The sequence below is a fragment of the Falco cherrug genome, chromosome 7, assembly GCF_023634085.1.
Source record: "Falco cherrug isolate bFalChe1 chromosome 7, bFalChe1.pri, whole genome shotgun sequence".
NCBI classification, from domain to species: Eukaryota; Metazoa; Chordata; class Aves; order Falconiformes; family Falconidae; genus Falco; species Falco cherrug.
In genome coordinates this window covers 64,743,971-64,758,681 of record NC_073703.1, presented here as the reverse complement: position 1 = coordinate 64,758,681, position 14,711 = coordinate 64,743,971, and the positions used below count along the sequence as shown (strand labels likewise).

General features: G+C 43.8%; 1 protein-coding gene across 3 annotated transcripts in view; it reads right to left on the bottom strand.

The window, feature by feature from the left end:
• Nucleotides 1–14,711, bottom strand: part of ESRRB (estrogen related receptor beta) — a 135,524-nt gene that overhangs the window by 37,438 nt on the left and 83,375 nt on the right. For all 3 annotated transcript variants that reach the window (XM_055716153.1, XM_055716152.1, XM_055716151.1), the window contains exon 2: nt 7,259–7,668. In XM_055716153.1, the coding sequence (XP_055572128.1) occupies nt 7,259–7,668 (410 nt within the window). The remainder of the gene's footprint in view (nt 1–7,258; nt 7,669–14,711) is intronic.

The window sequence follows — 14,711 nt, the reverse complement described above, 5'->3', positions numbered from 1 at the left end:
AGAAACAGCCAAGGACTATTGAAGTGATAGATCATGGTTTTTTATGCTGGAGAACTGCAAAATTACCCTATTTTCTGTAAAATTAGACTTTTGATTGTTAAACAGTTTGGAACATAATTTCCATTGCACACATAATAGGAACATCTGAAAATTGCACACCAGAGCTTGGTCATTCAAGACACCCTATAGCCACCACACCTCTCTGGAAGGGGAGGGCCTGGGAAGAGAAGAATGCCTCCCTGAGCTTGGGGAGCACAGTAAAGTCCCATCAAGCTCCTGCTTAAGTTATGGACAGGGCTCCTCAGGGAAGCTGAACTCAGCATTAGTACAGCACTGAGAGCACAAGCGGCTCCCTACTTACTGATCCTGCCTTTCTACAAGGAAACTCAAGAAAGATTACCTAGAAGAAGCCAAGAAAGCCTTTAAAGCTAAAGCATTCTCAACTTCTGTTTTCCGACCCCCCCCATCCCTCTCTCCTTTTTCTCATTTCTTCTTCATTGCTTTTCACCATTCTTTACCTCTCCTCTCCCTTCCTTGCATACTCTGTCCTGCTCTGCACTGCTGCACACAGACCTCCCATCTCTTCCTTTGGGTGACTCAGAGGGCCAGATGGTTACAGCTCTTCCTGAATTGCAGGGGGAAACCCAGATTCAGACATATCTGCTATTAAGTTCCAAATTCAAGTCATGTCTTTCACCCTTGTGATTTGTCGCAGCATGCCACGGCTGTGACCAACCATGTGGTGCCCTCCCTGCCAGCCCTGCAGGGTGAGGGCCGAGAGCAGGAATTCCCAGGGAAATCCATCTCATAGGCACCTCAGCTCGTGCAACTGTGTCCTTTTATCCCAATTTTTGTAAAAGTTGTTACACTGCCCTCACAGCTGGGGTTTTTTTTTGGTTGGTTGGTTGGGGGTTTTGGAGTTTTGTTTTTCTTTGTTTGTTTTACAAGAACTACTTGCAAAATACTGTAGCCTTAGGAAGGTGCCATCAGGCAGGCAGTATAGTGCCTCCACCATACAGCTGTTCTGCATGACTGGGACAGCCTGCAGGAGAAAGTAACCCGACTTTTCAATAAACCACTAACCCTGATGACACTTTCAGGTCAGTACCCACACCCTTTTGTCGTGAAACCTTTTTATCTCTGATTCTGAAGGTAAAAAGATTTGCGTGTCTCAGTGAAAAGGGATCTGAAAACTGTAGAAAAGCCCTCAGTGAATGCAGTGCCAGACCAGCAGCTCCTCTGCCCTCAGCTGGCACCAGTCTGACCTCCTGCAATGGGACGGGGACCACTGATAATACGCATGGAGTGGATCCTCTATTACCTTCCACTTAAATTAGCCCTTCTAATTGAGGCATCATAGCCTGAGTCCTGGTGTGAGGAGAGGTATTTTGTGAAAATCAAAGCAACATTTCTCCAATGATCTCCATGAGGCAAGTGGGGTTTTTTTAAGCCACAGTTTTCAAAGAAAGGGATTCAGATATTATTGAACCTATATGGGACTTCAGTAAGCGACCTGATTTTCAGCAGGGCTGTCCTATGCTTCCAGGGACATGTCCCTGATCTAGGTGCCTGATTATATACAAGTATCAGTAGAGGCTCCTATTTTTGGAAATAATAATTTTTTAAAAAAAACCAAATCCACAACCAACCAACCCCCTAAAAACCAACCAAACAAAAAACCCCAACAAAACCAAAACACTCCCCACTGTACATGTGTTTATCACTTGCAGGAAAAAGAGACTTTGGAAAAGAAGGTGAGATAAGCCCTATTGCTTGGATTAACCAAAATTTTACTTCATGTGGCTTATACAGTAAGAAAAACAGAAATGTGAGGCTCCTGGATTCTTGATGCTATAAGAGGAAAAGGGGGTAGCTATAGGTGTAACACCAGCCCTGTTTGCCTCCTCAGGGACACACACCTGGCTCCTGCTCCATGAAAGAGGACTTGGATGTTTCGTACAGCCTCACTCAAATCAGCCTCCTACTTGCACGAGGACGCAGGAGATGGGCCCTGGGGCTCCCTGCTGCCAGCAAGTTTGTCTGTAGGGTGTCTGAATCAGAAATACTTTACTGAAGTTCCATAGAAGAGATCCTTCTACACAAAGTTCTCTGTACAGTTGCACTGAGGCAAAAACAAAATACAAAACTAATAGAGCTGAGTTCAACTGGAGATAGTTTTCTGAATCCAAGTGCTAGAGCTGTGAACAGTAAGCAGCACTCAGGTACTAGATCCAGGGAATACTGCACTTTCCCTGGTTAAGTTTCAAAAGTTTTTGGAAAGCTCAGAACATCTTCTGGGTTTAGCTGTGAACTCCCACCTGAAAAGTAGCATGCACATTTCTGAGGACAGAAGGATAGGCTGCTGTGGCCACTACTGCAAGGACTCAAACCCTCCCTTCTTCATCTCACAGGCCTGTTGCTGATCTTGTGGATAGCAATGTTCTGCTCACAAAAATGAGCAGACTCTCTGAACTGCTCCTCCCTTCCCAAAAGCTACTCTATCCACTGTAACAACAACCAGGAAGCCCTAGAAGACCACGGATTTTGTTACAAGCCTGTTATAAATCCCTACAAGTCTTCTGAGACGCATTATCCACATTTTAAGCCCCTTATTGTTGTAAGGACATCCCAGCACAGCAGTTGTGTTGCTACACTCTGTGAGTTTGAAGCTTGCAAGACTCAAGTAGGGAAGCCACAGATGTAGGCACTTTGCCTGATACACAACCTGCCTATTCAAAAGGTGACAGTAAATGTGTCTCTTCTCTCCAACTCTCCAATAACCAGTTCTCCCAATATCACTCCTTGCAAGTCCTGTTGTATCACCTTATGGGTACGAGTTCCAAGCATACAATGAGATGATTCACAAAGATCAGAGAGAGAAATCTTAATTCAGATTTATTTTGCTGAGCTTTAGGCTTTTATTTTATATTAATGGGTCATTTTAGAAATAGCCTTAATTTTCACCATTTGAAGATGAAAAATAGATGAAGGGCAGTCACAGCCATGAATACGTTGAATAATAAAAGACTCATATGGTTACATAGCACTGTTATTAGTTAATATTCAGAATAGGCAAAGCTACCTACCAGTTGTAACGACTGATGAACAAAAGATAATGACAATATATTTGATTGATATATAATGCTCCATCTACGGAGCAAACTATTACAAGAAGGAATAGATAGAATTAGATTAAGAATTTATATCCCGTAAGAAATCCAGCATTTGCCTTTGTCCTAAATTTGGGTAAAAAGATTAGTTAGGATTTCCATGGAATAGAAATTCAAAAAATTTTAATTCAGAAACATCCAAAACACATTATCTTTCATGTAACAGACCCATCCCATTACATTCAGCTAACATGAAATTCTCAGTTTCAAATCACACCTCTCTTAAGCACCAACAGCAGCACACTTCAACATGCCTGAAACTCAGATTCTCTCCTATCTTTGCTAGATTGCACCTTCCACAATATTCACAAAGTCAGGTGATGCCCACAGCACATGTTTTTATGGAGGACACTTGCATCATGGAGGTAAATGCAGACTGCCACTAGAAGATAATTGGGACCCCAAGGACAGTTCCCACAAAGCAATACAATGATAGAGAAATACAATTTAATTTTGCCAAACAGGCTAGCTGACCAAAAATACTTCAAGTCAGTTCAGAATTTCTGACTCTGCCTCAAAGCATGGGAAGTCCAGCCCTGGGGTTCAAAATAGCATGTTCAGAGAGAAAGACCTGCAGTCCAGTGGCATATGCTGTCATCTCATCTCAGGTTTTCACCCTTCCATCTCAAGCATTGCCAGTGCTGCAAAGCTGAAATGACACACAGGCTTTGATCCTCCTTCTTGGGCCATGTAACACAACATGAAAGAGGTCACAGGTGTGACACCCCACCCCACCCCCCATGACCTGTGGGACACGTTAGGATGTGTTGTGTGATCCTGGCTCAGTTCAGCAAAAGCAAACACTCCAATTCAGTTTCAGGTGAATCAACAGTTTGGATTTTCCCGACATCATTTTTCTCCTATCATAAAAATTTTCCTGGGGAAATGTGACTTGGTAAAAATTCTGCTTTTCTATGGAAATATCATACTGATCGAAAACTCCCAGTAGGAGTGATAGTGGTGACCTCAGAGATAACCAGCGATGTCCATAGAATCATGGAATCACTTAGGTTGGAAAAGACCTTTAAGATCATCAATTCCAACTGTTAACACAGAACTGCCAAGTGCTTCAGCCTCTCTTCTCCCCATCACTTGAAAAGCAACAGCCCTCAGGCTGTCCAGGACAGTCTGGCCTCATCTGGCTAAGTGGGAAAGTGAGTTGCAGAGCTGTCAGGCTCAAAAAAGGTCTGCAGCTTGGATGTCTGGTAACAGTAGCAGGGGGAGCAGAAAGGGAAGATCCTCCTGCCTCAAGACATGCAGGTTTCATGTGAGTTAATGCAGCTAAAAAAAAAAAAGACAGGCAGACTGCAGTCATTTGTAGCAGGGGAGGTGGGTAGCTGGAGTGGGGACTTAGTGTGAAGCTCTGCTTCATTATCAGGGGTATCTAGATAGGGCTGTGGTAGTCTAATCATCCAGGACAGATTTAGACCCATTTTATAGCAGCATGCAAACCTATTGTTTAATATAGTTACGAAATGTAGAGCCGGCAGATTAAGTACTCTCATAATAGTCATTAGTTTTTCATCTTTCAATATTCAAGCACAGAGAAGTGAAGTGACTGATCTGAGACCACAAAAGCCTGATGATGAATTTACCTACTGCATCTTAAGCATCTGGGAAATCCTGGGGTCATAGCTCCATCTCTGTGCTCAGACCATTGAATCAATGTCATTCCCAAATACCAGAATCATGGCAAGTCTTTTGATACTAGCACAGAATGCAACTGTATAATATACACACCTGCATGCTTTCTGCATACCCTACATCAATGTTAGGCAACCTGGACGAAGATTTCCCTGCTTCTTCAGTTAGATGCTCAACACATCTACCGAATAGAGCTGCAGGATGAACACCTTTTGGAAATGCTTTTGTCATTTGCTGCCTCTTTTACATGATCCTTAAATCCTTTTCCCCTGCTTACCCAGGGCTGTGCTTGAATATCACAAGCACCTCAAGAGAGCACAGGAATGGTGCATTTTCTTGACTCAACCAAACTCTGAAACCCTGTTTGCTGTGGCATCCCCCCTGGGCTCAGCCCTCAGCTCCACAGCTGAAATTGCTCACCCTTGGGCACAGCACACTCGACCCACCCAGTCTTGGGAATAAAAGCATTTTGGTACCTTGGTTGCTAGCCCAAGCTGATGACAGGGTAAGAAAAATCTCCACTTATTCCTTTCCCCTATCTGTTACACATTAACAGGCAATCAATTAGGGAACCACAGGGAGAATATGGCTGTGCTGGGGAGAGGGGGTTGGAGAGAAGCACTCTCCCTTCTCAGGATTAAGTCAGCTGACATGTCACTCAGGCTAATACAGGCTCTAGGTTCCTGCCACCTTACACAATTTGCTTTTGATTTTCTCTGAAAACTCTTCAAAAGCTTCTAGGTCTTTTCCTCTCTTTCCGGGTTAGACCTCTCTTCTGCTCTGCCACAGAGATGCCCCAGTATTGTTCCCATGAGGGCTTAGTTTTTCAGTCTTTTCCTATATAAGGAGCCCCTAGGGCTTTGCTTCAGAGTACTACTCTGTCCCTCCTTTAGCACCTGAGTATGCCAAAAAGGAACACTGGGAATGGATCCAAGTGCTGGAGGAGGGACAGAGTCTGTGCCGACAGTCAGAAGAGCAAGTAGAAATTCACATTCAGTCACAGGAGATTCAGCAATTACAAATCACAGAAACCCTGCCAGGGAAGAGGCCAATGCCCTAGAGATGGCCATACTTTCCACATGGCATAATAAAAGAGGAAGAGTCTGTGGGGCAATACAGAGTGATTATTCCCACAACTGGATAACAGTAAGGAGAGAGATACAGAATCTAAGAAATTAAGCTAGAAATAATGAACACTGCAGAGACCTGGGCTGAACTGCACCCTACACTGCTCTGTGCGCTCCAGAGTTGAACACCCCCAGTGACAAAGTATAATCAGGCCCATTCAATGAATAAATATAAAATGAGTGCTCTACCCATGTGTGCATTTCTTTCATTTCACAGGAGACAAGGAAGTGCTGGTGTTGCGGATTGACCCCAGCCAACAACAAAGTACACGTACAGCTGCTTGCTCACTGAACATCTGTCTCCAGACAACCCACCATAGCTGGGTAAACTCAATACACTTTCCACTGGAAGGCGAATGATCCTGCCCTTTTGCTAGTTAGTGCAGAAAATAAAGGGACATCCAGGCATGTTTGCGCACACAAGCTCCCACGGGTACTGGAGCTTGCCTGGATGCACTCGCACTTCTGGTTATACTGCTATACCTGCGTGTGTGCACATCTGCGGCATACCTCTGGTAGTCAGGACGCAGCCATACACCTCACATGTGAGTTGTACATGCAGGAGCAATGCACTGCAATTCATCTACACATACATGCACTGAGGTTTTCAAAATCACCTGAGGAATGTCTCATCCTTAGTAAGACTGACAAAACCTGGGTATCTATCTATCTATCTCCTTCAGTGCCTACATTTTTTACCTTCTTTCAAAGAAGTTGCATCTTAATTAAAAGGGTTGGTGGAACTGGGAAAAAGAGGAACACTGGATTGACTCTCATCCAAGTGCCCTGTCCAGCTTTTTGGTGAGGTCTGTATGGAGTCCATGGCCACAAATTAGTACTGGCCAAGCAGAATGAGAACCTCTCTACTCCTGTAATGCTGGAACTTTCACCTCAAGGTGCAGACATCTCTAAAGGGATGCCATCTCTAGGCAGCATCATCTACTCTTCAAATGGGCCTTAAAAACACCTGCAGAGCGCAAAGCATTTCTGTTCCAGGCCTCACTCCACTAGCAGCCACATTATCAGGGTATCAGTGCCACTAGCAGGGGCTGGAAGATCCACTAGGCCAGACACCCAGATCTAGTAGCCAGTCAGGTTAGGAACTTGGCAAAGGTTCCTACCACCACAAAGCCTAACTTCATGTCTAGGTTGATTTGGAAGTACCAGAGTGGAGCAGGAGGGGAGAGGAAGCACACAAAAGGATGGAGGATTAGGTGCATTACATTCACCCTTCCTTTCCCACTTTTCTATGATATGGAAACACTGCAATCTCAGCAACGTCTGGAACATCTCAGTTTCCCTCCCTTCCCACCATACCTTGAATAGTCCTCTTGAAGAAGGCTTTGCACGCCTCACAGGAAGCCACGCCGTAGTGGTACCCAGAAGCAATGTCCCCGCACACCAGGCACAGCCGCTTGGGGATTGCATTGAGCATGTACTCGCACTTGGTGGGCGAGTCCTCCATGATGGCGCTGGCGCAGTCATCATAACGCTTACGGCAGGAGCCACCACCAATCCCCGTGCCATTGAACATGGGTGGTGAGTCTAGGCCATTGGGGTGGCCGCCCATGGCGATGCCGTAGCCACCGCTAGCGTCGGAGGAGCCACTTGGGCTGTGGTGGCTGATGGCGTCGATGCCAGAAGATGGGCTGGAGGGCTCGGTCTTGATGAAGGACCCACAGCTGGAGGAGAGGTGCCGCTCCTCCGTGGCCATTCTGCCGAGCAGCCTGCGGGGAGAGAGCAAAGGCACTCAGTGGCTTCCTGGCCAAACCCAGCTTCAGGTTGGTCAAGAGAGCCCTCCTTTTGCCACCTCAGTCCAACTCCAGTTGGCTCAGGCAGTTCAACCCCACCCAGGTCCTTCTCCTTCAGGAGTATCAGTACAACTCACTAAGAACAGTCTGCCTACTTCTCACAAACTCACACTGGAATAAAGACAAGGCTACTCATGTAAATCATAATTTCAGGTTGTTCACAGGCTGCAGTGCTGGGAGGGGGCATCAGTGCTGATGAGGCACAATCTACTCCTGGGACAGCAGGAAGAAATGAACCTGTCTGTGGCATACCAGGTGAAGATGTTTGGTTAGTTCAGGATGTGCTGCCTTGGCTCTAAGGAAAAAGTTCACGAGCAGACGCTGCAGAAAGGACCTGCTCAAAACAGATTATCGTTTGTAATCAGAAGTCTTTGATTAATTTTCATGTTGGATTCCTTTTCTCCCCCCACTTCACTATCATCAGTAAAAGGAGGGCTTAGAAACTGAAGGAAAATAATCTGATAATTTCATCCAGCTGAATCTTAAACCTTAATCTTCCTTCTATTTACCAGTAAAGGGCTTTTGCCTGGAGATCCTTCTCTCAAGTTCCCATTTCTTAGAGAGAAGGTTATGCTCTTAAATATATGGTAAAGGACTGCATCTTTACCATATTTTCAAGCTTTTCTTACTTCTTCTACTCACAGATTGTTTTAATATATAATTTAGTATTGAATATAATAACACTACTCATTTTTATGATATCATGGCAATGAGTTCCAGCGATTACTTGTGCAGTGTATGAAAAAACAAAAAATCCCACTTTTATTGCCTGTGTTTGCAGCCTTTCAGGCTCCCTGAACATCTCCTGACTCTCCTTCTCAGGAAATGTACTTTTGCTGTGTTCTTCTCTTTCAGCTCTTCATTATCTATATAATTGTTCTTCACGCAGAAGTTTCTGCAGACCTCTTATCTGCTTCATCACCCATCTCTGAACTTCCTCTAGTCTGGCTATTTCTGTTCAGTCCAGAACAGAGTTCAATGAGCCAGCTACTCAGCAGCATGAAACTGGCACTGCTCCATCACTTCTCCAGCTGAAGGTCTGGACAGTAGTCAAGACAAAGGCACGCCATCAATTACCTACTGACGTTACCATATTTTCAATGTTATTTTCAGCCTATTATATAACTGCTTACAATGTTTGCTTTTTTCTCTTTAAATTAAAATACATATTGTTACCATTTCTTCAGCAGAGAATATCAGCAAGTTACTTATTACAATCCTCAGATCTTTCCCTGAGTTGCACAGTTAATTTAGAATCCATTAAGATTTATGAAAAATCAAATTAATGCCTTCTGGTGGGCAACGTTTTGCAATAGTCAACAGTGTATTTCATCTATCCATGGGCTGTCCATGCACCCAGCTTTATTAGGATCCTCTGGAGTTCTTCAGTCTTCCTTGATAATTTGATGTCATCTGCAGAGTCTCATTGTTTACTTGCTTCCCAGATCATTAACACATGGATCAAACACCACAACACTGATCTTTGTGGGTGATTCATGTTAACCTTTATCATGCTGAAAATTGACTTCTCTTTCTTTCCTGGTTAGGGTATGTTTACCCCTTCGTTTGTGTCTCAGACACTTTTTAATTGATAATAGTATTAACCTGAGAGGTTAAATTTTCCCTATGGCACAGTAATTTGTCAAAGGCTTTTAAGAAAACCTAAATACATGCATTTTCCTGATGACACATCCAAAGAATTCTGACTGGGGATGCTTTTCTTCTTGGAAGCTCTGCTGGTTTAAAGTTACCATACCATGGTCATGTGGGCAATTTCTATTTCTATTTCAGTTTCAGCCTATTTCCCTGGTATTTGTGGCAACTCCTTCTGCCAAGAGGTCAAACCCATCAGGGGACAGGACAAAACATTCTGTGATACAGCAAGGCTGGCTTGCACACGTATATATACCACATCTGTGTATCTGTTGATCTGAATGTAGATGTTTGATATGCAGCAACTTCACAGTTCTGCATCCTTATGATCTCATTTGACCCAAGTAATTCTTAATTTTCCCTTCTCTGTTTCATCCTCAATGTTTGACCTCATCTCCTATGTCTGGGATCGATCAGCCAAGTTTGTTATTTGGCAAGACTGTTGACCTTGAGAGTATGGGCAGGCGTCTCACGTTCCTCAGATGCTTTGCCTGGTGTTACCTGAGAGGAATCCAGAGTTTGGTCCTTCTCAGAGACAGCGTGATGAGTTGATGAATGCCCATGCTTTGCCCAGTGGATCACAAGGGACTACAGGCCATGGAGCAGTTACAGGAATAATTGCTGCAGGTGCATTCATCTTTAATCCCACAGGGCACCTAGACAGATTGCAGATCTCCTGGTATAATGCCAGCTGACTGTGTGGAGGAGGATGAAGCTTTGCTAGCTGAGACCAGATCTTACCATCTCACAGCAATGCTGCAAGCTGCAAGCTGCTGTGCTGGCCAGATTCTGGAACCTTTTCCTACCTGAGAAGTGCAATTGTAGTAAAAATCTGAAAATCATTGGGCATGGTAACATGAGGTTAATGTCAAAACGGAAGGCAAAACCACCATAAAGCACTGTTCTGCATTGAGGAGCTCCACAGTAAAAGGAGTTGGAATTGTAATGTTAAAGGCAGACAGAAGACAACACTATGAAAAAGGCATGACAAGGAGGTGAGCTGTACTGTCAGATAATAGTCAGCAGAGTTCAAATACCAGCTTCTGTCTCTTAAAAAAACCCAAAATTCACAGAGGACCACAAAGAGGACTGACCCAATGAGGTATTTCCCTCCACTGCAAAAACAAAATAAGAAAGAAAAAAAGAGGAGAGCAGTCTCCTAGGACCAATTCACTTCTCAACTCAACCTCCATTAAGGAGCCTTCCTTCCCAAGGCAAGCAAACAGTGACTGATGGTAAATCATGGAGAGCCACAAAGCGCCTACACTCTTACAGCTGAGGATGCTCCTGTTCTTTTCCCGGAGACAATAATACATGGCAAGTTCTGGTTAGATGTGAATGCATGCTTTGGAAGCAGAAGTCCTTAACACCAAGACAGATCAAAGACCATAGCTAAGGTGACTAGCCATTCCAGAGCTTGTGGTTTTCTTTTCTGGCCTCTGGTACAACTTGCACAGTTGATTATTGCTGGGCAGCCCACACTGAGCTAAGTCTCCCCAGCTCTGACTTTCTGCAAGTGTCATAGAGATTCCACAGTGATTTTTAAACAGACTCAGGGCGTCCCCTGGCACTGAAAAACATCATCTTGAACTTCAAGAAGAACAGTAAATGTTTTTTGCAAAGAGTTCAAAGTGATGAACAGCCATTTTGCTCAGCTCTAGTTACCTTAATAGGAATGTAAAAGGAGAGAGACTTGATCTAACTATCCTTGCTGGCACAGGAAACTCCGTTACTATTTCTGTGCCCATGTAACAGGCTTAGAGATTCTAAACATTTCGTTCTTTTCACCTTTCCTCATCATAGGTCATTCCCTCTAATCCCTTTAGCATCTTTGTGGCCCTTTCTTGGATTTATTCCAACTTGCCTGAGTCTCTCTTGCAGCAAGGTGCCCCGAATTGCGAAGTGTGCAACGCCACAGCACTACAGGGGGGAGCCACCCTGGAAAGCACGCAGCCGGGCAACCATATGGACCAACTGAGCACTAGCTTTGCCAGACATCAGGCTGCACATCAGCTCACATCATTTGATAGCCACTGTCTCACTGGGACCTCTCTGAACATAAGCTGCTTTTGCCACCGTGCTCTGCACAACACGAAATTTGGAGATTCTCCTTGTTCCAAAGTAGATCCAGTATCATCTTTAAACCACACACTGCTAATTGCCACTTGTTTTATCGAAGCCTGTTAATAATGCTCATTTTTTCAGTCTAGCTCTTCTTTTTTCTAGTATCTTTCTTACAGTTCTGTCAACTGTAAATCTGAGAACTATGCCTTTTACATTTACCTCCAGGTCACTAATGAATATTTAAAACCAAAACACTGCCCTTTTGGACACCACCTTTGCAGGAGGATAAAGAATGTCTCTAACCCTTCTGTTTACACTCTGTCAGCTAATCCATGATTCATTTCACAGGATTTGTATCAAAACCAATTTGATCTAATTTCCCTAATAAGATCTTGCAAAAGCCTATGCATGGTCCAGAGACAGTCTATCCACCACATTCCTTTTACCCACTAATTATCTAATTGTATCAAGAAAGGTTATTGTCTGCTGTACTCCTGTTTCATAAACCCGCTGCTGTTTATCACTAACAATGTTGTTAGCCTTTACGTGCCTGTAACAGCCCTCAGACAAGCATGCTCCGATCTCCGTGATTCTGGATGTAAATATGCAGGTTTAGACCAAGTCGAGATTGCACATTAGGTTTGTATCCATTAGTGTTATCTCCCTCGGGCAGTGCTGTTGGGTTAATGTTACAAATTTCTCCAATCCTTCTCCAGCCTTTTGTCTTTTGCTATTTATCTGTAATGGCTGGGCTGCTTGTGAGTTTAATTCTGTCTTGAGAACAACAGCAATAATACAAGAGGGAAAGACTGCTAGATGGACAGGACAGAAAGGGACAAAAGATTAGTGTTACAAAATCAAGGCAGAAAATATTGCCCCTCATTTGTTTTCTTTTAAACTTCAAGGCCTACAAGTTTGAGATTGATGCAGATAAGACAATTTTATTGCACATCCTTTGGTGTTGGTTTTGCCAGAAATAGTCATTTGTAGCTACATCCACCTCTTTACCCCACTTCTGGATATGAAAATGACAAGAATTTATTACTCTTTATCTACAAATCTTCATCTGACTCAACAGAAAAAACGAGGCCCACCATTCACACCTGCTTAGCAAGACAGCCAGAACAATATGCAGTTATGTAACAGAAGGTAACTTTTCCCCACCAGAACAGTTCTGTGTCAGCTTGAAGACATCCACAATTCAGTAACTTAATACCATCTGAACACCTAAGTGCTGATGCAAACCCAAGTAGTTGACCCTGTACCTTCTCCATGCAGCACTCCCTATTCCAAATTGGATCAAGGAAAGTTTAGAGGCAACACTGCTGAGCTTCACTAGTGGCTGATCCTCATTACGTGATCTTCAATAGGAAAGGCAAGGATAGTTCAGTGCTATACTCCAGTTTCCTGGAGGAAGGTGAGGAATAGGCATCAGAAGATCTGCCATGTAGACCAGTCCCTTCACCAGTATTTTTTGATAAAATCACAAACTCACCAGTCCAACATGTTGGAGATTTCCAACAGTAAGACTGAAATAGTAATTAAAACGAATGCTGAAATATAGCATAGGACTAGTATCAGCTGAGAGACAGAGAACACTCAGGCCCTCCTCAGGCAAAACCTTCTCTATCGCGGGCACAAGGAGAAATGTAAAAGATCAGAAATGGGCTTTTTTGGGTGTTTCTCACAGCTGGATGTGGATTCCAGACAGAACAAAATCTTGATTCTTTAAAGTCCTTTTTAAGGTCTACCATAAAATTGAAAACTTCTGCAGGCGAGATGCCTGTATAGCTTGTAACTTCCAGGTGCCCCATGGCTGTGCTTGTTGAGCTGCACCTTAGTCCTGAAGTTCATAATAGGGAGGTCTCACAGAGGGTTCAAGTTTTACTCACAAAACCTGAGAAGACTGTCAGTATAAACCTGCTCACTTCAGGCCCCAGCTTGTGACAAAAGCACACTTTGGATTGCACAGACATTTTTAAGCCAACCATGAAAAAGCAAAGAAGCTTTGATCTGCAAAACCACAATGATTTAAACAGAGATAAAACATCCAACCTCTTCTCCAGTACAGGCCTATTTTTGCTATCAGTATTTGTTAGCCCAGATTACATAAACCTGCACTGCATGTGTAAATGAGATGTGTATAACATGCTATGATGCCATTTGGGCAACACAGACTTTGTGTCCTTTGTGGGCCCCATGAGAGAGCTTTGCAACCCACAGCTGGCTGACAAAGCACATAGATCAGCTTCTCCAACGCTGGCTGCAGCTCCAGTAACAAGCCAGATTTTGTCAGGTGGCTTTTTTTTAGATACAGGAGACAGAAATAAATAATGTTTCTCAAGTGGCAGGCTACACGTGATAGCTGCTATAACAGCCAGTGTAATTTTAGGTCACATATCCAAAGAGTTAATGTCACGGAGCTGAGATGTCCACACCTGTTGGGTGACCCCCTCTTACCATGGACAGCTCACACACGTGCTCCCATCCCTGCCTCTCTGCTTCCAGGACAACCGCCATGGTGCTAGGGAGACAAGGGATGACCACACTCATTGGTTTCTCCTGCTCTTCTACTCAATATGGACTCAAAATTAGAGACATCATCCAGAGATTCCTCATCTTTACTGACAGCTCTTCTCCACACAACAGTCCAAGAGTAACAGGACATTTTTCTCTGGTGTGCCGATAGGATTTCTAAGAGTTCTGTCATGTTTGCCAGTGGCGGCTCCCTTGGGCTTGTGTGGGTTATACTTCTATTCTGCAGAGTATGGCAGACCCCAGACGGCCTGTTTGCAAGCCATTCGGCCTCATACACCCACACAAATACAACATACTTGTCTTTGGAACAAACAAACCATAGCTTAGTAAAAGGCCAATGAGCTTGCTCTTTAATTTGGAGTGGAAAGCGTTGTGTGACTTCTACTCCACAGCATGAATACCAACCTGTAGTTCACAAACCTGGACTGCCAGGTCTAACCATCAGCATTTTATTCTAAAAGAGTTACACCGTCCTAATTCCAGTTACAAATATTTTCTGTTGCTTTTGGCTTTGCTGGGCATGTGGACCTGGCTTATTTTGCAAAAATGCATCGCACTTGCCCTGCCTTTAACCCTTGCTCTGAAGGGAGATGTAGGGGGTTTTTTATTTGCTTTATAACTTTACGGTGGGTCGGGGGAAGAACTTCTGAGTTAGGAGGTTAAAGAAGCTAAAATGAAAATATGTAAGGAAGTCAGCAAAGTCC